The sequence below is a fragment of the Cyprinodon variegatus genome, unplaced genomic scaffold (assembly GCF_000732505.1).
Source record: "Cyprinodon variegatus isolate N-32 unplaced genomic scaffold, C_variegatus-1.0 Scaffold184, whole genome shotgun sequence".
Lineage (NCBI taxonomy): Eukaryota > Metazoa > Chordata > Actinopteri > Cyprinodontiformes > Cyprinodontidae > Cyprinodon > Cyprinodon variegatus.
Genome location: NW_015150637.1, coordinates 186,594 through 214,334, shown reverse-complemented (window position 1 = coordinate 214,334; position 27,741 = coordinate 186,594). Strand labels below are relative to the sequence as shown.

Sequence of the window (27,741 nt, the reverse complement as noted above, 5' to 3'; positions counted from 1 at the left end):
CACCAGCGTGCTTCGTCGTACTTCAGCATGCTCATAACTTATCCAACGTATGCCAGCGTTTGTGCAAGATTTTTCGTACGTCAGGCAAACATTGGTCTAAATCAACATTGGTGTGAAAAGGGCTCAAGATGTTTGCTCTTGGCTCAGCACTGGTAGTGTGTTCATATATTGACTGACGGAGTCAACAACAGTAAACTAGGCAGCAAATCAATTTAGATAATGTTCTATTTGTACTAAAAGTTCAAAATGTTCCAAGGAAGTATATCCAACACTATTATACCAGCATCAATCTGGACTGGTCAAACATGGCAGCATGAACCAACCTTTCATGTTTTTGTCCCAAACTCTAGGCATACTTTCTACATTCTGATGACTCTTTTAAATAGTGAATAAAAAGGGCCTCAAGTTTCCGCCAATTGATTACTAAACAACAGTCTTAGAGTCATGGATCTCAAACTTGGGTCATGTTTCTTGACCTCATGTTACTGTGTGTAGCTAGATTAATAAACATGTTGTTGTTGTTTACTTTTGTTCAGCTGTTTTGAAATTCTGTTCTTTATGGTTATATAAAAGTATACCTATGATTGCTTGAAATTCCAAAATTAGAATGTTGGAATACAACATGTGTCTTCATATTTGTTTGCCTTTTTATTTGGGCACATACTGTGTTAGTCCCAATCAAGACTCTTAAGAGCACTTTGAGACTGTCAACGTTTTTATGATCTTGGGGTGGTTACAGTGTCGGTGGACATGTGACCAAAGTGGGGGGAGTCTGCTAAGGGTCATTCATTGCTATGCTGAAGTCACTGGATATAAGCCCCTAAAATAGCACTACAGAGGGTATATAGGGATGCAGTCCCAGTTACCCCCTTAGAATACAGTTCTGTGGAAAGGCAAGGATACTGTTTGACGCATTCTCATTCAGTGGGGAGAAATCGACCTTCGACAGGAGGACATAAACAGCCAAAAAAGGAGGAAAATCTCGACATAGAGGACTTAAAAACTGTTGGTATTATTTGTTAAGCTACAAACAAGGACCCGGCATAAAGGATACTTCTTTCCTTGGATTGTTCTGCGTCTCAGGATTTCTCATTTCCCTCCTTTTCATCTACAAAGGAGGTGACAGAGCTGCGACAGCTGCAAAGATGAAGTACAGCTACGCAGCACCGGTCTCCACCTACACACGGAGTTCACAGTACACACCAGTGTACCACTCATCCTCCTACTACAGCCCCTCACATTACACCTCAACATCCACGTACGCCACTGTATCAAAGTACATCCCAACGGCACAGACTAGCACTTATTACACCCCATCCCTTTACCCGTCCAGTTACAGAGCTGCATCAACGTATGTCCCTTCATACAGCAAAGTTTCAAAGTACACCTCAACACGCCGCACTCAAGCGCAGGAAAAACCTGCGCCTGTAATACCTGTGGCACCTGCAAAGAGGACTGTGCACTTCCCGAACGACATCATCTTCCAGGACATCGTCAGACGAGGGGATCTGGAGCAAATTGGACGCTTCATGAGAGCAAGGAAAGTCCGTGTGGATACGGTCTTCCACTCAGGTTAGCAACGTCTTTTTCTTCTTCCTGACAGCTGTGTTTCTGCTACTTTAATCTTGAAAGTTGTATTAGTAGATTAGTAATATGCATATCCTAATGCAAAGCAATCCTTTTATCTTCTGTCCAGGAATGGCTGCTCTGCATGAAGCCGTGCTTACAGGAAACCTGGAGGTGGTGAAGCTCCTTGTCAAATATGGCGCTGACGTGCACCAGAGGGACGAGGACGGATGGACGCCACTGCACATGGCCTGCAGTGACGGCTACCCAGAAATTGCTAGGTATTGTTTCTAGGTCTCAAACAACTAAAAGCGCAACTATTTAGGTCTACAGTAGTTACATCTAGATGAAATTAAAATACCTGCTAAGAGAAAAATAATGCTCAGTCCTGCTCTTATCCAGTGTTTACACAAACCTTGACAGAAAGACACACAACCATGGAGGAAATTTTGATTTCAGAAGTAGGGGGGACACAAGTATTTTTTTAATATAACTAACTTCAGCATGTTTGAGCATCCAATCACAGACCCGATTCAGAGGTGCATCGGATGTTTGTAAAGTGAGCTTCTTAAGAGTGGCAGTGGTGGCAGGCAATCACATTTAAAAATACGGTGGGCCAATCAGGAGCTTGTGGGCGGTCTAAACTCAGGGAAGCGGGCTTTAGCTTGAGCTGCAGTTTTCTGCTTCGTCCTAATGCTTGACAAATGTCTATGTTCCGTAGCGTAATATTGTTTTTGGACAGTAAAACGTGCAGGGGACCAAAAAGATCCAAAACTATTTCCATGTGCACTGCTATAAATGTTTAAAACATTGCAATAGCCTCTGTGTAACTATGTTTTTCTTCTACTCCCAGGTACCTCTTGTCGGTGGGAGCAAGCACAGAAGCTGAGAACGAAAGTGGAGAAAAGCCTGCAGATCTGATTGACCCAGACTGTAAAGAGCTGGCTAAACTGTTTGAGACAGGCTGTGTGTGACCACTCATGAACCTGAGTGAGAAAAAAAAGACACAAAAATGACCCAAATTAAGCAAGTAACTTCACATAAAACCTGTATGTTGCCGCTGCTTCTGCCAAAAAGCAACATTCTGGGGGTTTTTTTGCCTTTTTTTCAAAATTGTATCTCATCTCTGCTCATCATTGCTTTATATTACTTTTATTTACTTTCTTTTGCTTCATTGTAAACTGTTAAATATTTGCTGTTACTGACATAAGAGCTGTAAATACTATGGTGTGACTACTTGACAAAGCACATGTCCGTGGATTCAAATGTCTTTCCTTGTGAATTCTAGTTAAAGACAAATCACATATTTATTTATAAAAAAAAAATGTATTCAGTTTTTCATTTGAAATCTTTTATCATCTGTATTTGTTTATTTTTCTATGGAACAGGATGCAGCCTGCAGACAGAATGTTTTAAAAAAAGATGTCTAAATCTACACGAGAATCTGAACTTGTATCAAAGTGTTTGTATAATGTTTTGCATCCTCACTGCTGGGCAGAAAGAGGGTCATCCAGATCACTGCAACCTCTTTTTATGTAGTTCAGAAAGCTTAAATATGTAGATTTGTTTCTGTGTATCTCTGCAGGATTTTGACTGTTCTCTGTTGTAAAAAGAAAATAATTGTAAGTCTTATAATTGTCGGTACAATTATTATTTTTTGTACATTTTTATAAATAAAATCCTTTTTGCAAATAAAATGCTCTAGTAGTTTTAATAAGGAAAGCAAAAATACTTTTTCAATAATTTAAGCTATCAATTCCTAGTTTTTAATGACCCAATGTGTACTTGGGAAGGACCAGAAACGCAGAGGCGTAGCCAGAAAATGTTAATAAGGGTGGCCAGGCAATAAGCAATGTAGACTGAGCGGGGGCCAAAAGCAGATCGGTGCAAGAACCTCAGGATCAATCTACACTGTCCCAAAAGGAAAATGCACAATCACAACATTCATATTTTCTAAATGAAGACAAACTATACTTTCCTGCAGCCTTTGTTAACAGATAGACGCATATATTTAAACATCCATGCTGTATAAATTAAAGGTGTAGTGGACAAAATTCTTTCAGTTTTGAGTTCTGGGGCAAACATCTTATTCATTGTCATTACTTACCTACTTTTATTGACAATCATTCTGCATAGAATTAACATTTACATGTACTAATATCCATATTAAATGGATTATTTATTATTAACGTAGTTATTTATCTCTGATTTCAGTGAAGATTCCTACATGACTTGCAGAGACATAATTTTCTCTTTAACCCATATAAGACACAATCTAGTTCTGAAAAGAGCATGAATTCTGTATTTATCATCTTTAATGTTATGATGTGCATAATTAACCACCGTGCTTTTTTTGTTAGGTAATTGCTTTCATATAGAAAATTTAAATTTTAAATAAGTTAAAACATTCCACTTGAAAGTATTACTGCTGCCGACGTCTGTATTGGAGGGAAAAAATGGTAGGGGTGGCCACAGCGGTGGCCAATTATTGCCCCCCCCCATCTAGCTCTGCCCCTGCAGAAACCAACCTGTGTTTCTTGGAAACATGAGACCATATGCATGGGGATATATGGGAAAATTGTGAACCTCTATATGAATGTGTGCACGACTGTGTGAACGATACAATTGCTGCAAAGCAATTTGAGGGGTAAACAGAGTTGTGTGTGAGTGTGTGTGTGTGTGTCCTGTTAGGCTCATCTGTGGAAGATGGTTGAAATGCAGTGAATTATTATTATTTTTGTTATGATCATCATTGTTATTATTATTATGTTATTATTATTGCGATTATTATTTTGATTATTACTATTATTTTTTTGTTATTATTATACTGATTATTATTATTATTATTATTATTATTATTATTGTTATTATTATTATTATTATTATTTATAATCCTGTTTCCTTTCTTTTTTTTTTTATTCATAGGTTGTTTTGAAAGTCTTTCATATCTCTTCCGCGTCTAATCCCGGAAGTGATTGGTTGGCATTGGCAACGATTTTTTTTTTAGCAGCATCTTTCGGCTTACTAAGTCTTTGAATAAAGAAATTGAGGATATAAATCTACAAAGGTTTGTTCTTCATCCTAACGCGTATTAACAGGCTAGATTGCAAGTATCATTATCACGGTGACTCCTCTTCATCAAACGGTTTGCCAGTAATATTTGAGAAATATTAGCCGGATCAAGCTAACGCTAAGAGACAATGCAAATGGCCAGCTAGCTAGCTGCAATGCTAGAGTTAGCTTAATAAAATGGCTATCTTTTCTAATTTTTTGGTTGTATCCCGTAGAATAACTCCAACTTGATGCGTATTCCACGATTAAATGCTGCTTATGTTTAGTTTTAACAAAATGTTTTGATTTGCCCCCTGTTACTTGAGTTAAAATCAGGGAAACCATTCGAGTCAAAACGTAAACAAAAGCGTATTATTTTAGCTAAACTCAAGCGCTGCTTGTTGCTACAGACTTACAGCCTAAATGAAACATTTCACTATTGCAGACACTAGATATTTATACAGTAGCCAGCCTTATCTGGGCTGAATTTATCTAATGTATCTGAAATGATTAGTTGAACGCTAGCAAGCGTTATCTCTGGCTGCAGTCGGATTAGATTAGGGGGATCGCTTTGATTGCATGTTAAACTACAAAGGTATTTGAAAATGAAAGGTTATTTCATTTTCAAATACTTACAGGTTTTTGTTTTTGATGGGTTTTAGTTTGAGACTTCATCGCCTTTAAAGTCACTCACCCCAGAGGAGCAAGGAGCGAGTACAGACTGCAAACAGAATGACCAGGTGTGAGAAAGTTCTGCTACTCAAGTGCTTGATAGTTATTTTTTTCACAATACTTTGATGTCAGCTGCTGACTTTGTTCTGTGTTTGTGTGTGAAGCTCATCTGCTCCCAGGATGGTGAATAGTTACAAGAGGACCTCAAGCCCCAGATCACCGACCAACAGTGGGGAGCTGTTTACCCCAGCACACGAGGAGAATGTGCGCTTTATACATGATAGTAAGGACATAATTCAACAATGTATGCATCATATATCATACATGAATAAGACCAAGGCTGCATTGAGTTAAAAAAAGGGCGTGAGCTTTCTACCTTTATGGTGATATTTAAAAAACATCTACATCTTAGCTGTTTTGATTCCTTTTTCCTTTGGGAGGCTATGTTGCAGGGTAGTTGACTCAAGACTTCTCTTTTTTTTTTTTTTTTGCCTTAACTAATAAAAGGCAGCAGTTTTGATAATGAAGATAATGAAAAATAGATTTTCAAACGTACCCTTAAAGGGTTTTTGAGCAAGCATTCAAGCAACCCTTACTCTAACTTAGGTGAATTTAATTTACATTATTATAATCAAATTAAAGAACTCTGTTGGCATAATAAGCCTAAACTACTACTAGCTAACTGGTTTAAATTTAATTTTCAGTGAATCATCAAACATAACTCTGTTCATACGCTTTGAGTTGCTGCTTCCATATTTTTACATTTAAGCTCATCTTCGTTTAGGAACATCAACAAATGCATATCTCTTTGGAACTAGTTGATATGGCTAAGAGGTAGTCACCCTACTGTCTTTGCTTTAATATATTTTCTGTGTTTTGGGCGTAAACTGAACCATCATTTAGAACAGGGTTGTCAAAGAGGTTTGAGAAAGGGCCGTGTGGCTGCAGGTTTTCTTTCCAACCAAGCAACAGCACACCAGACTCCAGTCATCTCATCAAGGGAGTCCAATCTAAACATGATGACTTGATGAGATGACTGGAGTCTGGTGTGCTGTTGTTTGGTTGGAAAGAAAACCTGCAGCCACACGACCCTTTCTGGAGCCAGTTTGACACCTGTGACTTAGAATGAGTTATTTATACAGCAGTGCTACATCCTTATAACTATTAAGATAGATGTAGTGAGACTCACATCTTTGTTTCACTACTGTTGTCTGTATTTATATACATGCCTAAACATGTGAAAAATAGATCCATGTTTTTAGAAAAAATCACAGATGGAACCGTCATTCTTCCATTGAATGCAGCAGGGCATCTTTTTGATGTCTCCTGTAGTGTTTGACATAGCCAGAGCATTGAGACTGAGTGGCTTTTAAATATTCCTCTCTGCATATGTAGTGAGGAAAATAAGTATTTGAACGACTTGCTATTTTGCAAGTCCTCCCACTTAGAAATCATGGAGGGGTCTGAAATTCTTATCTTAGGTGCATGTCCACTGTGAGAGACAATCTAAGAAAAATAAATCCAGAAATAAATATGTATTTTTTTTAACCATTTATTTGTATGATACAGCTGCAAAAATGTATTAGAGCACCTGAGAAAGAATCTCAATCTTTGGTACAGTAGCCTTTGTTTGCAATTACAGAGGTCTGATCTTCTCTAGATCATTCAGGTTTCTGGGCTGTTGCTGAGAAACAGAGTTTGAGCTCCCTCCAAAGATTCTCTATTGGTATAAGGCCACGGTGGAACCTGGATATGCTTCTTATAGAGCCACTCCATGGTTATCCTGGCTGTGCGCTTCGGGTCATTGTCATGTTGGAAGATCCAGCCTCGACCCATCTTCAATGCTCTAAGACAGGCATCCCCAACCTCCGTCATCAAGGCCAACTGTCCTGTAGGTTTTAGAGGTTTCCCCTTACTGATAGAGATTGGTATCGATATGTTCAGTTTTTGTAACTTTTCAGTCTATCAAGGTTTATGGGGCTTTTAGAATCCAAACAAGCCTGCAGTATCATCAGTCCTCCATCACACTTACGGTAACAGGATGGATACTGAGTTTTTCTAAACATTTCTTCCTTTTAAGCCAGGCTCACCTTAAGCGTTTGCTGTTAAATGACTAGTTCCTAGTCTCATCTAACCAAATCACTCAGCTCGATTGAATTGGTTGGTTCCGATCTTGTCTATTTCGGTCACATCCACCTGTACATTTTATAGCCAACCAGCTATACCATCGGTCCCCAAGTCCTGCAGAGTGATGCACATTTTTCTGTCTGGGGAACCATGGGTAACATCTGACCAAAAATGTTAGCATGTGTCTTCATTATGACATTGACTGTTTGATGTTAGTTCCAAGCTGCTATAACCATCCCTCCCGTTGTGCATTGTAGGCCCTTGTTCAACCCAGTGTTTGAAGCAACTGGGCCCCTGCGTTACGTTATATTTAAACCCCAGGAAAATCATACATTACTAATTAGAAGTCCTATTAAACCTAATCAACATTAAAACAAGCATCTTTTTTTAAAACAAATGGTTGGGTGTATCAGTGATTATTCCACCAGGGTTTTATTTTAATATCTGTCAAAGGGTTTATTATCCCTGGTGCCAGGCTTTGTATATTTACACAATAAAACTCTATTTGATTATCTGACCACATGAGTCCTCTATATGACAAATATAACATCCTGTCGTCGTTATTCTCTCCCAGCCTGGCAGTGTGTGCTCCGAGACATCAGATCGACACAAAATAGTGAACGCAACGACCGCGGACCACAGGAGTATGTGGAGAAGAACCCCAATCCTAACCTACATTGTAAGTTAACAAGCCAAATGTAATAGAACTATGTTGTTTCTGGGGGAAACAACTGTAGAGCAATAACAACTTTGCTTCTCTGTCTGCTTTTCCAGCTTTTACACCAGTGGACCTGAGTGACCTAAAAAAGCGCAACACACAGGACTCCAAAAAGTCTTAGTTTTTTCTCTCATGTTCCTGTTACTTTTTTTTTTTTTTTTTTCATCCATTATCCTCAAGAACTTTTAATTTCTCTGCTCTCTGACAGCCAGAAACTTGACCCTGTTGGAAAGTCTAACACAGAATACAAATCTCATTTGTATACAAGGACCATAGCAAACCTTTTCTGTTTTTTTCCCTTGACCACTGACAAAAAAAACAGCCTTGGCTTTTGAGGGGGAACCGGCTCTTTCTTTTTATGTTTTCAGGTGACAGAAGTCTTCATATTGTGGCTCTTGGTGTGGCTGAGACTGCTCCAAGGGTTCATCAAACAACCGAAGCACAGAGTGAAACCCGACAAGACAAAAAGACTGAAGTCTTAAACAATAGTAGAACAACTCAAATGACATTGGAAGAAATTGTAAAGGGCTTTTTCTGTTCCATTCTGGAAAATAGATTGATCAATTAGAAATGCTTCATGGGCAAGTATTGAAAGCCAAAATAAAGTGTAGAAGGCCAACCTTTTTAATAAACTATCTTGCCCTTGGTGGATTTTATTTTGCAGAGTAAACAGCCCTTTGTTAAGCCCTCTGCTCAAAGCCTTGAAACAAAAATGTTGAATAAAAGACTTTTACAGTACCCCCTGCATTTCTTGGTCCTACGTGAATGATAATCAGATGTAGTTCCACTGAACTGTATGCCATCAATTGTAAATCGCTTCCCAGAGATAGAAAAAAAATAAAAATACTAAGCTAAATTTCTCAATCATACACAGGTAGCTCTCTCTTTCACTTTAAAATCAAAATTTGGAGAAGAGGAAAACTAAATTAAACGTTTGTATTTACCTTATTTTCTTTGTTATATAAGAAATATGGAATTCTATTGATTTAGATAAACCAGACTAATTATTTTAAAGTTCTGTAAACAGACAATCTACTGTAGAGAGATTCAAATTAGACAATCTATTAGTTATTATTTAGATGTTACAATAAAATCCTTTTTATATATATATATATGTATATATATATATACAGTCAAATTCTATTTTGTCATAAAAAGTGCAACATTACTAATGTTTTAAAACTGCTCATCTATTTCATTAAAATTCTGTGTGATAAGTGAACTAGGTCTGTGAATTAGCTGGTTTCTCTGTACTTGCTAAAGAACACACCAAAACCTTGTGTGTTAAGGGTTGTGTGTAGTAGTATGTTGGAAAAGGTGGGATCCTATAAGCCTTCTGTCAGGAGGTTGCCCTCAACCTTTAGTAAAGGTTGAGGGCAAAGCCTGTCATTAAGTATCTGCAATCAGAGTCTAACCTCTGATTTTTAGAGTTATGAATGCTAAATGTTTTTTATACTCAAGGAAAAGTGTTAATTATGTTATTTACAAGACAGATTATGCAAGCATTTGTTTTGTTTTTTTGTTTATTTAATTGCAATCTTTTCTTTTTATATATTGAGTTGTTTTAAATATTTTTATTTTATCAGAAGGGTTTAAAATTTAGAAGAGGGTTCTCAGCTGCATTCCAATCATTTTGGTGAAGTTTTTTATTTGCCAATGAGCTTTCCTTGAAAGAGTGTCCCTTTTTCTTGTAGGTAAACGGCTGAAAGCAAAGGAACTGGCTCTCTTGTGTTAAGCCAAATGTCTGTACAGAAGCTGTTTGTTAGAGTTCTGAGCGAGGCTGAAGCTCAGAGGAAACCGATCTTTTGTATTTGATGCTCGTAAATAACGGAAAACTTTACCCTTGAGTATTAAAAAGGCCTCCTCCTATTCTGTTTTTAAATCTCTCTTCTTTTTTTTTTAGCTCTTTGTTATTTTTTGTATCTTTATGTTTTTATTGTTTTTGGGTTCTTTTTTATTGTTTTGTTTTTAACATACAGCAGACCAAGCTGTATGGCACCCCTTGCTTCTGTTATGTGCTATAGAATTAAACAAGCTCTTTAGGTTTTAGTTAAGAGAAAATGTTTCAATAGTGATATTCCTGCCATCTACTAATTTCCTAATTCAATTCTAAGAATTTAACTTGTTAAATCTAGGGTCGAGTATTGTACAATATAAAACATCCGACAGAAGAGGGCGCTATTCCCCCTTGAATTGATGTTTTACGTCTTGACGTCTAAATACGTAACTACGTAACGTGCCTGTTTGTCTATATTCTGAGGCGGTTAGCTTATTGTGTGTTCAGTCGTCGGTGCTGCGCTGCGAAAAGCTAGGGAGAAGGACCAACAGAGTCTAGGGTGTACGTTTTATTTTTTCCATCACAGTTTAGAATAATTGGGGCTAAATAATGGCCGATAAAATGGATATGTCTCTAGATGACATTATCAAACAGAACAGGCAGCAGAGAGGTGGACCCCGCGGAGGAAGAGGCCGAGGCCGCGGAGGCTCCGGTCGCGGAGGAGGCCTCGGGCGCCTTGGTGGCGGCGGCAGTGGAGGTTTTGGAGGCCGAGGCGGCGGATCCGGCCCCATGAGGAATCGACAGAACCTGAATCGCGCTAGAGGCAGACCGACACCTTACAGCAGGGTATGAGAATGTTAGAGGAATAAGCGGTCAAAGGAAAAAAAACCTTCGACACAGCTGAAATTCCCAGTTAACGTCCTTCAGTTTGCTTCCTAGCTAATCCTCTTGCCAATTGGCTAAGTCGAGCGGAAAAAAAGATGAAAGCTAGCCGCCGAGTTATCTCTCTCCCAGGAGAGGTTTATAGAAAGCGGCTACGCATAAATGGAAGTTGTTTGTATAACGCGTCCCTTCTCCCATCAAGCCAAATGTTATACACCAGTGTCTAAGAAGAGCGGATGTCTTAGGCCTCAACGGCGCCATTTTGAATCCAGACACCGAAATTTAAGGCCAGGCGTCGAATGCTGTTTTCCCGTCCCTCACGGAAAAGGAAGGAAACCACATCACGGAGCAAGCCGACCGTCAGACGAGTTTTTCACATCCATTGGGAGCGAATTTTCCCCATGTTTCGTCGACTAGACGGCCTTTTGTTCTGGGAGTGGCTGGCGGGTTTATCGAGGCATGTCTGAATCCTTTTCAACCACTGCGCCCAATTCTTTATGGATGGAAAAGTGGACTTTACCCCCTATTATCTCATATATGGCAATGCTCAATTGCTTTATTAAACGGTGCCTGTTAAAAGAATAGAAATGAAAGCCCCAGTCAAAATGGCGTGGTCTTAAAATGGACGCTCACTTAATCCACGCTTGTAAAGGTGTACGAGGCCAACTTTTTTGCACCATATGGACATTATCCACCTTGAGAAGACCCCAGAGAACTCTGCGGTATGCGAGGAAGGTCTGGTCGGCGCTGGACGAGGCTGCTGCAGATGGAGCCCCTGGCGCGTCCCCGGAGCCTCTCTGGAGGGCCCTTTCAAGGAGGCGCAGATGGCAAGAGAACAATGGGAACTCCTGCTAGCTAGTATGGGGAGTTTTTCAGGTTTAGTGTAAAGTATCTATGGGTGGGTGTGGGTTATTTTAATTCCTTTGAAGTATTCTGTCTTGGTTGACATTGAGCAGACATAGTTTAGAATTGTTTTGTACATCTTGCTAAAGGTCTCTGCATGTCTGCCTCTAAATATTATGCTATATCCCCTTGCTTTCAATAAGTGATGTATACTGTCTGAACTGATTCACTAGCTTGTAGTGATGGGGTGGGCAGGGATTATTTATTTTTGGGGGGGTACGGACCCCCTCTCACCCCATTAAGGGAGGTGACCACCCTGGCCATGTTGGAAGTGGAGCCCCTGCTTTCCCCAACACCCAGCCATGTGGACTCTGTGATTGACAGGGAGGCAAGGGGATCCTGAAGTCAGCAGGTGCGTTCTCTTTCGTCTGTTGCAGCCGAAACAGCTCCCAGACAAATGGCAGCACGACATGTTCGACAACGGCTTCGGAGGGTTTAATGGTAGTGCTGGAGGTGGCGGTGGAGCTGGTGTGGAAACTGGAGGGAAGCTCCTAGTCTCCAATCTGGACTTTGGTGTTTCAGATGCAGATATTCAGGTAAACAAGATTTCTGACTGTCTTTGCCTGATTTTTTTTTTTTTTTTTTTTTTTGGATGCAAATTAACTTGTTTTATAATTTTTTTTAAAGGAACTTTTTGCTGAATTTGGGACACTGAAGAAGGCTGCCGTTCATTACGACCGCTCAGGAAGGAGCCTAGGAACAGCTGATGTCCACTTTGAGAGGAGGGCAGATGCACTTAAAGCCATGAAGCAGTATAACGGCATCCCTCTGGATGGTACGGTTCAGATCCAGGAATAGGGTTTCAGACAACTTAAGTAACATTTGCTTTGTGGTTGTCCAAACTTTATGGCAAGCTATAATAGTTGTGGTTTGGCATAAAAAAAAATGGCCCGGATTCCAATGTGGCTAACTTCTAAAACAGGCTTTTTCTTCTAAAAATGTGGTTGGATGTGTTTTCTACCTCTTTTTTTTTAAAACTATGAAATTATGAATAAGAGATTTATGTCAGTGCTGATCTCTTCTACAAACCTGCCAAGTATTTATTACAATTAAATAGTTTTAATTTCTACTATGCACTGACGTCCATGTATATATCTTGGATATGCCACGCATAGTTTAGTGTTTGAATTAGGGCTGAAACAAGTTGCTTATTGTCTATTTGGGGTCAAATAATGACTTATTTTTTTAAGCATGTTTTTATTTTTTTGCTTATTTAAAATGGGTTATTTGCCTTTTTAGGGCGTCCTATGAACATACAACTCGTCACATCACAGATCGACACACAGAGGCGGCCTATGCAGGGGTAAGTGTGTGTTTGGTGTGTTCCTTAGATCATGGGCACTGATCACTCAATCATAAACAAGCAAATTTCCTGTTGTTTGAAAGTGATTGGCTCTTATTCAGGATTATGGTAATCTGAGTTATCTTTTTTTTTTTTCAGGCTGAACAGAGGTGGTGGTGGTGGTATGAACAGAGGGCGTGGCTTTGGCGGCATGCAGAGAGGTCGGGGTGGCCGTGGCGCAGGAGGCTCTCGAGGCAGAGGGCGAGGTGGTCGTGGTGGTGTGAACAAGCAGCAGCTGTCGGCAGAAGAGCTTGATGCACAGTTAGACGCCTACAACGCCAGAGTATGTCCCACTGTTGGACTGTAACTCGTTTGGTAGTGAAATCAATTAAAGGTGTCCTAACATGTATCATTGTTTTTTCTTTTTCCCAGATGGACACCAGTTAAGAGATGAAGCTCTTCCTAGCCGTCCTCCCTCCCTTCCTGGGCAGAAGGGGGGGTTGTTACAATTTGTGCAGAATATTTTACACATGCTTGTCTTCTGATGTGATTTGAAAGTGTTCCAGCTTCTTTTAAATACTCCAAAGTGTTTTTTACCTGTATTTTCTTTTTTTTGATGAAAAAAGGTTTAGACTGTAGGCTATCTAACTGGGTTTCCAGTTCCCCTCAGCCCTGTAGTTTGACACTTGTAATAAAAACCTGCAGTGTATATCAACCAAAAACCTTGTTTAATGCATTTAATTTTTTATTGGTATCTTGTGTTACATTTGGTGTTGCATCATAAAACAAATGTCTCACTGGTAGCGTGGAAAGTGTTTTTAATTGTCTGTTTGATGGGTTAGTATGTGAAATTAAATGATTCTTTTGGATTCTTATGAAAATGGTAAGATATTTGATGGCCAACAGGGAGGTCTGTACGTGCACTGGAAAAAATCGAAATGGAACGACAATTTACACATAAAATAAAACACAATTGCATAATCTTATTTCAAGTGCTTATTATCTAATTATATTTTAAGAGTGAAACTACTCATTTACCTAATCAAATAAGGGTTAAATATACTTTAAGAAATTTGTACTTATTTCAAGATTGCTTTTCCAGTGTGGGACTGTTAAACCTTACATGCCACAATGTGGCCACTAGGTGGTGAATGATAAAAGTTTTCCCGGCCTAGTGTGCGCCCATATAAGGTGACATACAAGAAGCTTAATAAAGTGGTTCAATGAATTTAGTGGTATAATGAACAGCTGCAAGCCTTGACTTCCCCAACTCAATGTCGTACGTTTTCCAGAAACACTTGGGCCAAAAGAAAATGTTATTTAAGGGTTATTGTAAATTTGAAAAGTAAAATCTCCCAGCCACTACATTATATATTAACTGTCAACATTTTGTGTGTAATGAAAAGCATTTGTTAATACCATCTGAAATTAATACTCAACCACTATTGTAAGTCATCTCCAATCGATAGGTGTTAGAAGTTGGAAAGGTTATTTTCTACTTAAAATCTGTTGTGTAATGCAAAACTTGTTCCTTCTCGGTCTATAAGAAACCTCCATCCAGTTTTACTTGATAAAAGCGTGTTGGTTTTGTTTTCATAAATCTATGGCAGAGTCTTTCATTTGAACAATGTATGACGGTGTAGAAACATACAATAAGCCACTGTCAGCATGTCCAACTTTCACAGAAGCTTGGATCTGATTTGAAGACTTTATATATATATATATATATATATATATATATATAGTATTTAAATCAATCATGGTTTCATTCAAAATAAAATACTCTAATACAACAGATTTATGAAAGCATTCTTACATTTGTTACGCACTATTTACAATGTAAATCCTTAACATACCAGGTTAGCCAAGGTTGCACACCTCTGATCTGATAGATGAAAACTGGATGAAATGTAAAGCTGTCTCTGACTTCAAAAGATCTAAAGTAAACTTCTAAGGTACAATATTGTCCAAAGGACAAATCGGTTGCATTCTCCTCTGTCATCGTATATGATATGAAATAAGATTTGGTATTGCACTGTAAAAACGGATCTAATCAGCGTATTTGCAAATAAGATGACCTGCCAGTGGAATTGTTTTTGCATTTACAATATGATAATCAGATTTTATGTACTTGAAATAATATGAGGGTTTTTTGTCCCTATTAAAATCTCGTAATCCATCTTAAAATTGTCTTAAATTAAGGAAAAATACACAAACAAATAGTGGCAAACTGATATTGTTTGCAGAAAAGGGACCAGGACCAGTTTTATAGGGGGGACTGGCCCCTTCCCGGAACCGCCCATGACAGCTATGATATGTAAATATTCTAAGATACGAAAAAAAATTATTATTTGAATTCCACGTGATTTTGTTTAGATGTTTGGTAATTGGTTTGAGGTTAAAAACACAGTTTAAATATTTACTGCGGGATGTTTCGTTATAGTTCTTGTTTTCCATGCTTTCATTTTGAAAGAGCCAACCCGGAAGAGGCAGTAAGCGCTCTTTGGTTCAGATTTTCTTCCTCCGCGCCGCTTCACTCCCATTCACATGAGACTGGGCCAGCCAACCACAAGTGAAACGGTAAGAAGAAAAAAACACCATCTCTACACTTTTAATGTATCAAATTAATGCACACACCGTCAAGCTGCTAGTGCTAAATTTAAAAAAAACTTTTACTTCGGAATCGAACAGTATATTTTTTTAATTTAACAAAGGTTTTTGAACGGAACTAGTTGTTTACCGAAAAAAAACAAGTTTTCGTCGATTGATTCGTTGCAAACCTAAATAAAAGTCGACGTAGTGCTGGTATAGAAGTTTTAAAACGTTATATTAGTATTTGTTGATGAGTTATGAAGTTATCCGCCCCGATTGAAGAGCGTAAAGGCGGTTGTCAGCTGTGAATTTCCGGGTTTTGGCAGTTAGGTAAGTGTTGCTTTCTGAATAAAACCATAAAGTAGTAATATAGCGGATGCATCAACTAGTGCACAATCAAATGTGGGATTTAAGGGACTAAATTTGCTTACTTTGAGTTAAAAAAAGGTAATGTAACGCCCTTAACATGTGTCTTGCTGTATGAGGAACATTTTTGCTCACTTCCTGGAACTCGACATTCTTAAAATTGGATTCAGCTCACACCTTAAAGCAGCCTCCATTTTGGCCAATTTACTATTATTTTTGAAGGCATATACAGAACTAAGTTCTTCAGATCAAATTTATTTTTTACCAGACTTTTTTCTTAATTGTAACATTTTGTTGGATTGATTGGCAGTGTGTGTAGATTGTCATTTAAACCTCCCTTTTCCTTCCCATTGTCTGGAGGAAGCTTGTTTTTTGTTTTAGCTCCTGGAAGTTGGCTAAATGTCTTTGTATATTTTTGTTGTTCATAAACTTAAATTTTTACTTCCGCTCAGCTTGAAAATCTGCAAGCTTGCAAGGCCGGATGTCTAACTAAGCATTTCCTTTCCTCTGTGGTATGAGCTGATAGGCCTAAAAAGGTTGATTTTTAACATAATAACTTTGTAATTATAAGAAAATAAAACTTTCTAGCAGTTCAGCATAAGGAATTGTAGGGGTAAAAGCCAAGTGTAAGGATGCACTGATCAGGGTTTTCTGTGCCAATTTGTATATCAAATAAAAGCTGATTTTGACATTTTAAGGAGTACAAAATATATAAAATATGGTTCAGATTTTAACCTAATAAAAACTGAAGGAATGACCAAGATCTATATCGATGAATACAGCATATATCTCTCATTGTTATCTGATTAAGGAGATAACAATAAGGGAGATTTCAGATAAATACATGAACATAAAGAGCGCATCAGAAAATGTTGAATTTTATGCATCAACTTAAGGGAACAAAATGCTTTCTGTTTACTAGCTGGTGTAAATTGAGCGATTTACTGGTACTTCTATGTCGAAAAGCTAATTTCTTTTGCTTCTATTGCTTTAAAAAAAATCCTCATGTTGCAGAAAACATGTCCTCCCTCATCCTCTCCTGTCTGAGCAGCTCTCTTTAGTTGCCTCTCTAAACAATGGTGTGGGTGACCTGTTTCTACTCAGTCTGGCAGGGGGAGGCATGCAGGTATGACAGCTCCCCCTCCCCCCCCAGTGTAGTGAAGCTTCTCTCCTCCTCATGCTTGAGACAACTCCACAGCTAGAAAATGTTTTTTTTGTGTGTGTTCTGCAGCTTTGATAAGCAGTCAAAACATAGGATAAAACCATCTACTAATTTCTATATCAATAAGTCAATGTATTTATATACATTATTTTACTTTTTTTTTTTTTTTTTTTTTTTTTACTCCCAGTTACCACCTGAGCTCTTGCACCTCCCTACATGTTTCCTGCAGCTGTATGCAGGTTTTATTCAGCGGCTATTTATTCCTCTTTGTTCTGGACCTTCCTGGAATTGTGTTTTTTTTTTTTGGTTTTTTTTTGCATCTTCATTCTTACAAGCCTTTCAGTTGGTTTCTACAGATGTATAACAGTTTGCAGTCACTTCTGACTTTCTCTTTGTTGTTCAAAAATACTTTGTTGCTTTTTATTTTCCCTCACCTGCTCTTTTAGCGTTGGGTTCTGTCAGATTGCATCAGCTCTAAGCTCTTGTGGCAACACTTCCTCAAAGCTTTGAATTATTCTTTATTTATCTATTTTTTGCTCAATATCTCCAACTTTCTGTAAACTCTCATAATTTTATCTGCCGCTATAACTGTGCTGTCGTTTTTGCAAGTAAAATATTTACTTTAGCTGGTTTGGTGTCTTATATTAATATGAAGATAGGCTGTGCCTCATCTCTGCCCTTCTGTGGTTTAGCTCTCTAAAGGATGTGAATCATTGCGCTCCTTCTCAACTGAAAAAGGAAGTTTGCAGATGCTTCTTGAAAGCAGAAAATGGCGGCAGCGCATCCTGACATTGCATGGCTCTCTTTCTTAAATTTCTATCCTGTAAGGTTATCTCTACCCAATCAGATGCAGAATCTCTAGGTTATCTTAACACTTTTGCAATCACAGAGGCCAGTGGTGCTCTTCTGCAGAAACTTAATGAGGAAGCAGGTTGAAAAGGACAGGTCCAAAGGTCTGTGTTGCATGAAGAGGCTGCAGCACTGAAGGGATCAAAGCGGCTGCACAGCTCCGGTAAATGTCACAGCATAAAGGTTCCCCAGTCACCTTTAGTGCAACAGTAATCATGTCCCTGTGTCGTCACAAAGGTGAATAGGAGCTTTGTTCCATGCAGCGTTCAGTCATGTAAATTATGAGCTAAGGGAGCAAACATTTCTCTCTTTTTCCTTGTTAAGTCTCTGCCTTAGTGCTGAATTATTTAATAATCTTGATAAGAACAAGCGTCTGTGGCTGCATATGCTTTTCTTTAATGATGGGGAGTTTGGGCCTGTTTAAAGCTGTAATAGCTGAAATTGTTATTCCTTTCGCTATAATATAAGTTAGAGTTGGCACAAAATCAGATCCTCACAAATACTGTTAATGCTCTATGAATAAAAAAATCAAATGTTACAAAAGCAGATGTTGGAAGCGCAATAATGCTGTTGTTTTTATCTATATCTGGTAGAAATTATATTTTTCATGACAAATCAGAATTTTCTTTCTGCAAAAAATCAGCAAAATTTCCCTCTTTCTGCCTTTTTATAAATCAAATGTTGACTAAATGAGAGCTGCACAATCCCTGAATTCAAAGGTACATGATTTATTTCAAAGGAGAAATGAAATGCAGTCTTATCCAGGTGTTGCAGAGGATTTAAAGCTTAAAAAACCCACTATTGTTATGGTCATGTTGAAACCACGCCCTCTGAATGAAGCTAAATGAGGATTAGAAAAAGGAAGTGCAATCAACCTAAAATAAGTGTCTCATAACAAGATGATTTTATGTATAAATCAGAGTAACTTGTTTAATATAATGCAGGATATAAAAAGACTTCCTCTCTCAAAGATGCTGCTCTTGGGGATTTTCTCTGTAATGTGTCACAATCGTTTTAAAGGAAAGAAGAAAATGAAAACACATCGCCTTTCCAAATAACTTTGCTGTTTATCCTGCATGGTGCTTTTTCATTTCTTTTCTGCCATTTGTCACCGACCTTTATTCAAAGGTATTTACTGCATATATCTCATGCACCTTTTTTTTCCTTTGGCACATTCTTCTCCTTTGACTATTTGAGCTGATGCAACAAGTACATTTCTCCACTGTGAGATCAATAAGGTCATTAAAAAAACAGACCTGTTAGAAAGGGGTATAAATAATAATTGTTTTGTATCGATGCATCGATCCAACAGCCAGCGATCCGATGCATCGAGACGTCCGTAAGAGATCGATTAATGTTTTTTCCTCCGTTCTTTTTTTTTATTCATTTGCTCCTGGACGTAATTCTGACTCTCATGCTGCGGTGGCGCTTAACCCATTTTGCCCTCCTACCTCACTTCCTTTAGCCACTGCCCTCTTTCCGCGTGCACACACACTCGCGTAAACAGTAGGCAAGACTGATGTGGCGGATTCTTGAGTAACGAAAATAATCAAATCGTCGGGTCAGGAAATTGATACTGAATCGAATCGCCATCATGTTAGACATGTTTGTGGAAGGAACCCCGAATTCATTCATATATGTTGAACACATTTAGGTTTTACGCAAAATCAAATAAATCGAGAATAAGGAAAATAGAATAGAAGGGAATATCAATGATTAATTTAAGAGATGTTGTATATTTTCAGTAAATAAGAATTAAAATTGACATAAAGCAGGATGGTTATATGCAGATTGGATGGTTTTATTAAAGAAAAATGACACATTTAAGGTTGTTTAGTCTGTAAAAACTGAACTTTCTCAAATGGCTGTCATTGATTAAATATGTAATATGGTACACCATCTCTTTCTGTCCCTGTTAGCACAGTGGACACTACACAGCCATGCAGGGGGTAGATTGTGGCTCAGGTGGCAGTCGGAGCAGTTTGTCCACTAAAGGACAAGTAGTGGGCTTTCCTGACCCGTCCACCAGCTCAGGTTCCCTTTGATAAGTGAAACTGTAATAAACAGGAGGTTAAAAATGCCTCATCGGCCGTACTTCATCCTCTCAATAGTCTTCGCGGTATTCTTAGGGAACAGCCCTAATCTCCAGCCTGAGGCGCTGCCAGAACTGGGTGTTTAGACTTTCTGCCGCTTGCTCAGCCCACTCAGGCAAATAGTTTATCCAGGCGTCTCTCCCCCTGCAGAGCTGTTCAGGTGATAGCTGAGACACCGACGTCCAGCAGGACGTTCAGTCCCATGACCTCAGGGGCTTATTCCCAGCAGGCCCAACAATGACAGGGCCTCTTTTTGGCAACTTGAACCACAGCTCGCATTGTGTGGAGCTGCAGAGGGAGAAAGCAAATGGCTGTCATTATACGGGTGTCAGCATTGTTTGTCCGGAGCATGTGGGCCTTTTTTTTTAAATGACTAAATCAGCAGCGGCATGTTGGATTAGGAGGGTGTCTCTAAATAATGCAATATTTTGCTGCTTTTCAGGGGTCATTGCAGCGTAAACAGGTTCACTGTTGATCAGACTGGTTCATTTTTAAAGAACTAGATCATAAGAATCCAGCTGTGATAACCTTGGCTTCTAACAGCTGTTTCACAGCGTTTCATTTTAAAATAGGTAGAACTTATGCAAAATTTGGCTAAAAATATTACCATGTATATTTAGTTTGATTTTAGAACTACTCGTTGCATCATTTATTCTAGCATTTCTTTCTTGATCTGCTCCTTAGAGTAAACCACATCTACTACCTGCTAGCGGCTGCTTAATACATCAAGCTATCCACTGCCGTATCTAGCCTGCAGTCGGTGGCTTTACAGGAATAATAGTTTTAACTTTTACGCCGTTATTATTTTAGTCACTGTCATTTAAAAACAAAAAAAAATGTGTTGCTCTTGAACTTTAAAACCAGAACCGTGTTAAATATATTATCAGTCTATCACTGCTATGGTCTTCTTCAGCCAGCTGACTGGCTGTGTGCAGCTGGAAAATACTGTGGTTTAAATGCATTTACAGATCTGATTGTTTTAATTCATTAAGTTAAAAACTGGGATCCTTGGTCAAACATCTGATTTAAAAAGGAAGTTCTACCCTAAAGACTGACCTCTTTAGTTGTTTCCAGTAGAACGATTGTCTGCCTCATTTGACTGAGCACTTCCTGCTGTGGGTATGCTTGGTATGCTGCAGTGTGTTGCTGCAAGAAGAGTTGAGGAGAGGAAGTGAGAAAGGAGAAGAGAGAACGTTCCAGCAAGCTGCTCCCCCGGCGCTTTAAGAACGACATGACTGCCCCGCTGCGTTCTCCGCTCCTGGTTCCCCTCCAAACGCTCACAAGCAGCTGACCGGCCCAAACATGCAGTCGCTTTCAAAGGAATTTGGGCTCTCTTGGGTGCGCCGCAGCTCTGAGCTGGGAAAATGGAGCTGGGTTAAGAGGTCCTTGTAGTATTTGGAGGGTTGGAACAGCAGGAAGCCAGGCCAGTATTTACTGGTATCAGTCAGAGGAGTTTAGATGGCTGTTTGGACGTTCATGTTGGATAAACAACATACGAGCCAGATTGGCATAACTTATAAATGACAGGATGAAACAATTCTTTGTCTTTCTACGGGGGATGATTTGAAAGATATGAGGAAACCGTTTATTCGGACACCTTCCTCTTTCGTTTAATCAGTTATCACGATGCTCTGCCATTTTTAGGCTTAATGAAGTCGGAGAGCGGTGATAAAATCTTTGTGGTTTTGAACGCTTTCTTGTCTGGGGCTTAGCCGCTTCAACACGGAGGCCTGAACACCTTGTTGAGATTTCTTTTTAGCTGAAATGAAACAGCTGATAAACGCTGAGTTATTCCTGTAATGGTACATAATTTCTTTAAATAACATCAAGTTTATGCTCAAATTTTGCTCTTAAACGTATATGTATGTATGTGAAATCCCCACACACACACACACACACACACACTCAACCCACCCCACCGGGGGGGAAAAAACCCTGACAGGCTGTTAGGCTGATATATGTGTGGTCCATTTCTGCACATTTCGGCTGTGCTGTCATCCAGCTGCCTTATGCAGGTGTAGCTTGGCTCTCTGGGCTTTGCCCTGCATGTGTGAACCAGCTGCTCTCAGTTGTTCCATTCGCCCCGCTCCTATTTTGCACATAGAGCTCTGAAGGAGGACGTCAGCCTTTCCTGACTAATACCAATTTTTGGTTTCATTTTTATCCCCAAGATCTGAACTGAAAATTCTAATTTTGTTTCATCTCGGGCTGAAATGATTAATCAGATTAATCGATTAGTGAAATATTTGTCAACTGATTTGGTAATCGAGTACAGAGACTGTAAACCGTGCCTTTAGCTGACAGAACAACCCAATTAGAGCAGTAATTAAAACTGGTTTCATTTTGTAAGACGTTTTCTTTAAGGAACCTTTTGCTATCCGATTATAAATCATTTAATGGAAAAAATAACCAATAGATGAATCGATTTGCAAAATACTCGTTAGTTGCAGCCCTATTTTATCGCTATGTATTCCAAAAACTTCTGTAAATCCAAAAAAGGTATGTTGTTTGTGATCTGATAAAGTAGGTTTCAAGTCAATCAGAAACAGAAGTTAGACTTTTATGAATGACTTTTAAATAAACTCTTTAAATGTATCTTTTGAACATTAATTTATCTTATGAATGGAATCCTTATTAAATTTCCCAATCAGTGTTTAAAGCCTTTCAGTGGAAATGTCTGATTTTGAATTGATCTGCATCAGGAAGCTCCTCATAACTTAGTAACAAACCTTCTTGATTCATGCTGTTTAATATATCACTGAACTTATCTGGTTTTCACCATCCCATCTTCTGACCAATTGTTCTCTGTCTAAATGATGTTATGCTTTACTGTGTGATGAAAGCAGTGAAAAACATGCCTTTGTTTGCACACACACCTGTGCTTTAAACTATCAGCTCCGCAGGGCAAAGTTCTCTGCGGTTCGCTGAGGAATAAATAATTCCTGGCCATCGTCCAGTAATGACGACTCTTTGCATCACCTGCCTCCTTTCGTTAACTCAGAGCAAATAGAAGCTGTTTATTTCATCTATTCCTCCCTTTTGTGTCGCCACAGTCTAGCACACCATGGCAGAGCAGGACCTCACACCGGAGCAGCTGAAGGCGATCGCAGAGGCCAACGAAGAGAAAGAATCCGACATTAATTACAAACCTCCTGCCCAGAAGAGCTTACAGGAGATCCAGGAGCTGGACAAGGATGACGAGAGCCTGAGGAAGTACAAGGAGGCGCTGCTGGGCAAGGTGGCCGTGGTGGAAGGTTTGTGGTGACTTGTTTGCTCCATCATCTGATGTCAGATGTTTATTGTGAAAACAGCGCCTCTTAGATCATTGACATTCTCACATATCAATGTTTTTCTTTGAGACTCTTAAAAAAATCCCTCTACAACAAAGAGGGAGAAATTATTTCCATTCACTTGGATTCTCTCTTCACATGTTTTGAGTTTAGAAATGTGTAGAAATATCAGCACGTGCAGCATGCTGCTGTAGGGCCTCCTCATATAAACAAAGATCATAACAGAAGATTAAACTCAAATGTCACGTGTCGGAAGTTTCCATTTGTCTCTTCACTTCTTAATGTGTTTCACTTTTACTGGGTTTTGGAGAAGTAGCTTAAATCTCTTCAACACCTTCACATGATTATGTGTTTTAGATTATGAAGAAAAAAAATCTAGTTGTTTTTTTATGCTTTGCAAAAGAAGGTTATTTTCAAACCGTTTTTTATTTACTGCAATAACCTTCTTTAGATTTCATCTAATAATTAAAGGTCTACATCTGTGTGTAATTGAATCTCAGCGGAGATTGGGCTGTGGTGGGAATGGTTTTCAAGAGAATGTTCACAAACAAAATCTCCATAAACACAAAGGAATAAGGCAGGCAGGTCCGGCAGGCAGATGGAAAAGTTTTAAGCATACTTCACACGACCCACAGATTTTGTTTCATCTGATGATGGAATTAGAAAACCTAAAAAATAACCTAATCTAAAGCAGCGAGAGAGGAGCCATGGTGACTCTGAGGGGGCTGCAGTGAGGCAGCTCAGGCAGGATAGTCTGTAAACAGGGCTAAGCAGTCTGAGTTTATAGAATAGTTGCAGAAAAAAAGTCGTAAAAAGGCTAGTTGTTTTACATTGCTGCTGCAAAGTCCCATAAATTGTGACGCTTGAGTTGTTTTCTTTCCGTAGATCCAACGAAGCCGAACGTCCAGGTGACACGGATGACCCTGTTGTGTGAAACGGCACCTGCTCCTCTGATCCTTGACCTGCAGGGTAAGTCCTGTGCAGCTGCAGCTTTTAGATGACACCTAGAAACAGCAGCATTTACTCTGCCCTCGTAAATGCTGAAAGAAGTCCGATCATGACAGGCAGCACTTCCTCCAGACCTGCTGAGTCATTAGTCTAATTAGTAACGCAGTGGTGTGGGTTAATAAGCCACTCAAGGTGCTTTTCCTGCCTCCATGGTGAACATGAAGAGAGGATGATGCCTCATTTATTCACTGTGCCACCTGGTGGACAGAACTGTTACTACAAAAAAACGAAACAGGATGTTTATGAAGTTAAAATGTTGATCCAAATGCTCCTGATAATCCATAACTATTTTATTTACTAACGCTGTTTTCTCTATTAAAGGAGACCTGGAGAACTTCAGGAAGAACCCATTTACACTGAAGGAGGGAGTTGAGTACAGAATAAAGATCAACTTCAAGGTAACAGCTGCAGTCTCTGCTTGTTTACAACAGATCTCCATCTGCCTTTCTGCATTTTGTGGGGAATTTTTTTTTTTTTTCGTCATCATGTCGCCTGAAGCATGATGAAATTATTATTTTTGCAGGTGAACAAGGAGATCGTATCAGGCCTCAAATACAACCAGCAAACATTCAGGAAAGGAGTTAAAGGTAAAGACGGCTTCTTCCACTGTAGCTTCAAATGTTTTTGTTTATCAGGTTTCTATGCATGTTTTAATGGTGAATATGAAGTTATGTTTGCATACAGATGGAAAAGTTTAGCTAAGTGGAAAAACGACAAATTTTTATGTAACATGTTTCCTTTTTTAGTGAGTTTAGAATCAAAAGATGTGGTTTTACCTTTATTTTTTTCTTCTTCCCTTTATACAATTATGTTAATTATTTAATTATGAACAAACAGAATTTTCTTTGTTTTTTTGCAAGGTGGAAATAATAATAGAAAAAAATAAAAGTATACTGGACACCTAGCTTAACCACAAATCTGTGTTTTATAGAAGCCAGAAAGCCTCTGGCTTTATTCTGACCTGGTTTCTTTTTACAGACCTGGCTTTGAAGTGTAGCTTATTAATGTCTGTTTAGGGTTGAATTTATCCCTGATGCCAAATCTTTTATATAGTGGAGATCATTGGTTTGTAAATCGCTCCCTTATGTGGAGGTTTCTACTGGGGATCATCTCATCTGGGTGTCGGCTTGTTGATGCCATCGTCTCCTCTCCTCCTCTCATGTGCAGTTGATAAGTCTGACTACATGGTGGGAAGCTACGGCCCGAGACCAGACGAGGAGTACGAGTTCCTCACCACCATGGAGGAAGCGCCCAAAGGGATGCTAGCCCGCGGCACTTACAACATCAAGTCCAAGTTCACAGACGACGACAAGTATGATCATCTCTCCTGGGAGTGGAGCCTCGCCATCAAGAAGGAATGGAAGGACTGATTTCATTGTTTTTTTTTTTTTCATATTTGTTTTTTTTTTCCCTGCTCCGACTCGCTAATTCTCCCCTCTCATGTTTCCCAGCCTCTTGTCTCGCTGCCATTCTGTGATTTTTTTTTTCTTTCCTCTCTCCGTCCATCATTCCACCCCTACCTTCTACTCCCCCCTCTTTTTTTCCTAGCTTCAATCATATCATCATTCCCCATAATTGTAACAATTTAATTTGTTTACACCCACCTTTTCTGATAAAGTATTAAATCCTAAAAATAAAAAAAAAATACAGAGAAAGCAAACTGTGCACAATTTAAGATTTCCAGAAAAGTTTGTTTATAAAAGTATATACAGAAAAAAGAAAAAGATCAGTATGTGATTTCCTCTGCCCTTTGCTGCTGATTCTTTCTCTTTTCTAATATTTGTCATTGTTTTATGTAATCGTCACGGTCTGCCTTGGACAGCATTGTGCAGAAAGCAATGGTGCTGCCTGCTAGCAGTCCCTAAGCTATCACTGCTGGATGTAATTCTTGGACAAAGCCCAGCTAAAGCCTCTGAGCAGATTACACGTTCTAGAGTCTAACCATTTGGTCTTCCAAATGGTTTGGATCTTAATCAAATCTACTCAGAGACCAGGGGGAACAGTTACCTCTAACCCCCCCTCACAAACCCCCTTTGCCTTAGCTGCAGCTCGTCCTCTCCTGATCAGGTATTTTGGCGCGTTTCTTTTATTTTATTATCTACGTGGCCTTAAGAGCAGTTAAGAGGTAGAAAAATAGTTGAGCCATTTGCCTTCAGAGTAAATACTATGAGCCTGTTTTAGCATATGACTAGTGAAACATACATGAAATCATAAGGGTTTGATTTGTCTTTATTTCAGGTTTAATCGCTTGTATGAACCATTACCTGCACGACTTAGATGACACCTTTGTTTATTTTTGTGTAGTGGTCTAAAAATCTAAAAACAAACTCTAAGGCCAATTGCTTTGTCCTCTGGTCCTCATTCACAGCTCCGTGCTGAATCTAATACAGGATGTGTTCAATCATTTACTCTGTTATTATAGGAGATTATTACTGCTGACTGTGCCTCCAGACTTGCCGTCTCTCCATCAGTATCCAAACCTCAGCCCTTAAACGCACCTCGGTGGTAAACACAGCTGGCCATACTAAGTGTTTTCCTGTGTTGTACACTCCATATGGAAATGACTGTCAGTTTGGCTTCATTTCATTCGTGTGTCATGGACTGATGGTTCTTCTCAGTACGGTGGGTTCAGCTCACCGTGTGCTGTCTGTACTGCCTACAGTTTACGGATCTTGTGTTCAAATTAAAGTGTTCAGACTGGGAGAATGAGACTCTTGTTTTTTGTTTTTTTTCTTAAGTGTTTGATTTACTTTAAAATGATCCACTCTGTTTTAGGTAATCTTTTTTGGGGGATTAATAATTCAATACTTGAAGCTTTTTAGTTTAAGCCCAGGTTTCCTGCACCTATCCAAGTGCATTACGGTTTGAAAAGATTTCAGTTTACTAATTTAGTTTCTGGAGTGATCAGACAACGTACTTAACGTATTTAAGTGAAAACGGGGAAAATAAGTTTATAATATTGCAAGCATTAATTTAAAACCTCTTTATTGTCTGAGGGTCTAGAACAGTGTTGGGCAATTCCAGTTGCTGGGGACTGGTATCCTGCAACTTTTAGATGTGCCTTTGGTTCAGCATGCCTGAATGAGAGGTTTCTGGAGGAACTGACTGCATACTGATAACTCAGCCATTTGATTCAGGTGTGTTGGAGCAACCGTGGATCTAAAAGTTGCAGGATACCGGCCCCCAAGGAACTGGAATTGCCCAGCCCTGGTCTAAAACCTCATCTAAACCCAACCAGGCCTTGCCCTCTTAAATAGCTGGCAGTGTCTAATGTTTCCATTGGATTATCGATGGAGAACACAAGGGGGTTTAGTAGAGATCTACACTCACCGGCCACTTTATTAGGTACACCTGTCCAACTGCTCGTTAACACTTAATTTCTAAGCAGCCAATCACATGGCGG

At 39.1% G+C, this 27,741-nt stretch overlaps 4 protein-coding genes across 6 annotated transcripts; all 4 read left to right on the top strand.

The window, feature by feature from the left end:
• Positions 1-887: 887 nt before the first annotated feature.
• LOC107087444 (protein phosphatase 1 regulatory subunit 27-like) lies at positions 888-3,202 on the top strand. The gene is made up of 3 exons (XM_015379015.1): positions 888-1,572; positions 1,697-1,847; positions 2,420-3,202. Exons 1-3 carry the CDS (start codon positions 1,146-1,148, stop codon positions 2,538-2,540), a joined length of 699 nt encoding a protein of 232 aa, XP_015234501.1. The 5' UTR covers positions 888-1,145; the 3' UTR covers positions 2,541-3,202.
• A 1,319-nt stretch (positions 3,203-4,521) lies between these two features.
• fam195b (family with sequence similarity 195 member B) lies at positions 4,522-8,933 on the top strand. Of its 2 annotated transcripts, none has more exons than XM_015379007.1 (5): positions 4,522-4,633; positions 5,280-5,357; positions 5,454-5,572; positions 7,991-8,095; positions 8,191-8,930. In XM_015379007.1, exons 2-5 carry the CDS (start codon positions 5,350-5,352, stop codon positions 8,253-8,255), a joined length of 297 nt encoding a protein of 98 aa, XP_015234493.1. In that variant the 5' UTR covers positions 4,522-4,633; positions 5,280-5,349; the 3' UTR covers positions 8,256-8,930. The 2 variants fall into 2 exon arrangements, with proteins under 2 accessions (XP_015234493.1, XP_015234495.1); XM_015379009.1 differs by lacking the exon at positions 4,522-4,633 and adding an exon at positions 5,202-5,212 and having other exon boundaries at positions 8,191-8,933.
• Positions 8,934-10,409: 1,476 nt separating this feature from the next.
• Positions 10,410-13,872, top strand: LOC107087450 (THO complex subunit 4-like). 2 transcript variants are annotated; one of them, XM_015379022.1, is made up of 6 exons: positions 10,410-10,757; positions 12,074-12,232; positions 12,324-12,471; positions 12,936-12,999; positions 13,138-13,321; positions 13,411-13,872. In XM_015379022.1, the coding sequence occupies exons 1-6, from the start codon at positions 10,521-10,523 to the stop codon at positions 13,423-13,425; spliced, it is 807 nt and encodes a 268-aa protein (XP_015234508.1). In that variant the 5' UTR covers positions 10,410-10,520; the 3' UTR covers positions 13,426-13,872. The 2 variants fall into 2 exon arrangements, with proteins under 2 accessions (XP_015234508.1, XP_015234509.1); XM_015379023.1 differs by lacking the exon at positions 10,410-10,757 and adding an exon at positions 10,782-11,620 and having other exon boundaries at positions 13,411-13,649.
• A 1,584-nt stretch (positions 13,873-15,456) lies between these two features.
• LOC107087451 (rho GDP-dissociation inhibitor 1-like) lies at positions 15,457-27,047 on the top strand. The gene is made up of 6 exons (XM_015379024.1): positions 15,457-15,558; positions 23,094-23,294; positions 24,216-24,299; positions 24,660-24,736; positions 24,862-24,925; positions 25,506-27,047. Exons 2-6 carry the CDS (start codon positions 23,105-23,107, stop codon positions 25,706-25,708), a joined length of 618 nt encoding a protein of 205 aa, XP_015234510.1. The 5' UTR covers positions 15,457-15,558; positions 23,094-23,104; the 3' UTR covers positions 25,709-27,047.
• Positions 27,048-27,741: the final 694 nt, after the last annotated feature.